General features: G+C 39.2%; 1 protein-coding gene across 1 annotated transcript; it reads left to right on the forward strand.

Moving 5' to 3' along the window:
* Positions 1 to 774, forward strand: LOC106771334. The gene has a single exon (XM_014657298.2). It carries the CDS (start codon positions 27 to 29, stop codon positions 618 to 620), a length of 594 nt encoding a protein of 197 aa, XP_014512784.2. The 5' UTR covers positions 1 to 26; the 3' UTR covers positions 621 to 774.
* Positions 775 to 1,991: the final 1,217 nt, after the last annotated feature.

Raw genomic sequence — 1,991 nt, forward strand, 5'->3', positions numbered from 1 at the left:
ATGCGCATAACTAGTCGCACAATCCCATGCACACCACAGAACGAAGTAGATTATATCATCTGATTTCAATTTTGATTTTCTCCACCATTTTCTTCCATCTTTGCCTTTTCATTTTCCCAAAATCCAGAAATTGTATGCAACTGCGACTAGTAGTGATGAAGAATGCGTTGATAGGGTTGAAACCCTCACTCTCAGTTCCTGTTTCACACTCTTCTTTTCCGTTCTCTTCTTCCCATTCCCTCACACCCTTCCCTTTATCTCTCTCCTCAAAATCACTCCCACTTCTTGTATTCGCTAACAGCAACAAAGATTTGAGGGAACAGGGAAACACACAGCAACCACAGCCACCCAATGGTTCCAAGGATCAGCAAAAGCAGCAGCAAGAGAATGGCAACGATGGGAGTAATCAAAGATTGCCCCTTTTAGGTTTCAATTGGAGGAAACTGTTGGATCCCGACCCTGACAACGTCCTTGCACTTGGCCTAACGGGAATTCTCACATGGGCAAGTGTGCAAGTCCTCTGGCAGCTCTTGTTCATCTCTTTCGCCATTCTTGTTGCTGCCCTCAAGTACTCTTTTATCGCTGCTCTTCTTGTGTTCATTCTCATTGCTCTTCTTTGATAAATTTAGTTTCCTTTCCGCTTTCTGTGATCCTATTTGATATTATGGAAGGTATGACTTTTGAAAAGTAGTTGGGCATGTGATTGAATTTTAATGTAAAAAGCAGCTACCGAAAGTGATCTTCTAGTTTTCATTGTCATTGCCCTTCATTGAATTGCTTTAGTTCTTCTTCATCGCGATGTGACGGTTGGTTCGTGCCCATATTTCGTGTCTGGGAAATAGATTGTATGTGTTTTTGCTTTTATTTACGGGTTATGGTGTTTGATAGGGTGGTGTTCTTGTATAGTATGATGGAGAATTTGTCTGTGGTAAGTATCCAAGCAGGAACTTAGTTACCATGAAAGTGAAACACTCCTCCATGACACCTATCATCAACAACCACAATCATCTCTAACTGTTCCACCTGCTGATTCTCAAGCATCATCTCGTGCTCCAAATGCCCTTCCACCATTGTCACTTGCATCAAAACTTCCCATTGTCATACGAATAGATATTTGATCCTCTTTCAACCTTAAACCTTTATACCATTCTTATCTTCATTATAATCGTTTATGCTTTCCTGTTTCCCTTTCACATTTTATTTGGAGTCTTTATCTATTCCTAAGCCTACACTTGGCAACAAATGTTGCAAGACATGGCTTCTTTACAAGCCAATGACACATGAACTTGTTCCTTTACCTCTTGACAAGACTATTGTTCATTGGGATGACAATATTGTTTGGATTTAAAAGCTTGCTTGGTTGCTGAGGACTATATTCAAATATTTGGCCTCAATTATGGGGTCACCTTTACCCTTGTGCCCAAAATTACTTATGTTCATTTGTTTCTTGATATGATTATTGTTTGCTATTTGCTTGCTTCTTCACTAGCTAGACATAAAAAATGTCTTCTTGCATGGTTAGTTGCAAAAGGAGGTTTTACTAGTTCTGGTGACACATGCTTTGTCTACATCTTTCCTTTCTCTTTGTATGAGCTGAAGCAGTTTCCCTGTTCTCTGTTTGGCTGCTTTAGCTCAGCCTTGCTTTGATATTAATGATTTTATCTTCTCCTTCCATTCTCCATCTCGCCTATGCATTCATCTTGTTGTTTATGTTAATGACATTGTCATTGCTGGAGATGACTCTTAGGGTATCCACCACTAGCTCAAATCCCACTTTCACAATTAATTTCTAACTAAAGACTTAGGCCTCTAAAATATTTCTTAAGCATTGAGGTCGTGGAATCCTCCTCTGCCATTTGTAAGTAGTCTTTGAATATATGTAATCCTATATTCTTAAGTGAGAATTCATTTATCCTTTTCACGAAATTTCTTACGGTTCTCTCTCTCTCTCTCTCTCTCTCTCTCTCTATAAGCCTTTTATCTGTTTCTAT

The sequence above is a fragment of the Vigna radiata genome, chromosome 8 (genome assembly GCF_000741045.1).
Source record: "Vigna radiata var. radiata cultivar VC1973A chromosome 8, Vradiata_ver6, whole genome shotgun sequence".
NCBI lineage: Eukaryota > Viridiplantae > Streptophyta > Magnoliopsida > Fabales > Fabaceae > Vigna > Vigna radiata.

Coding starts and splice junctions, on each gene's coding strand:
- LOC106771334 (XM_014657298.2), top strand. CDS start 27: ATGCACACCACAGAACGAAGTAGATTATATCATCTGATTTCAATTTTG.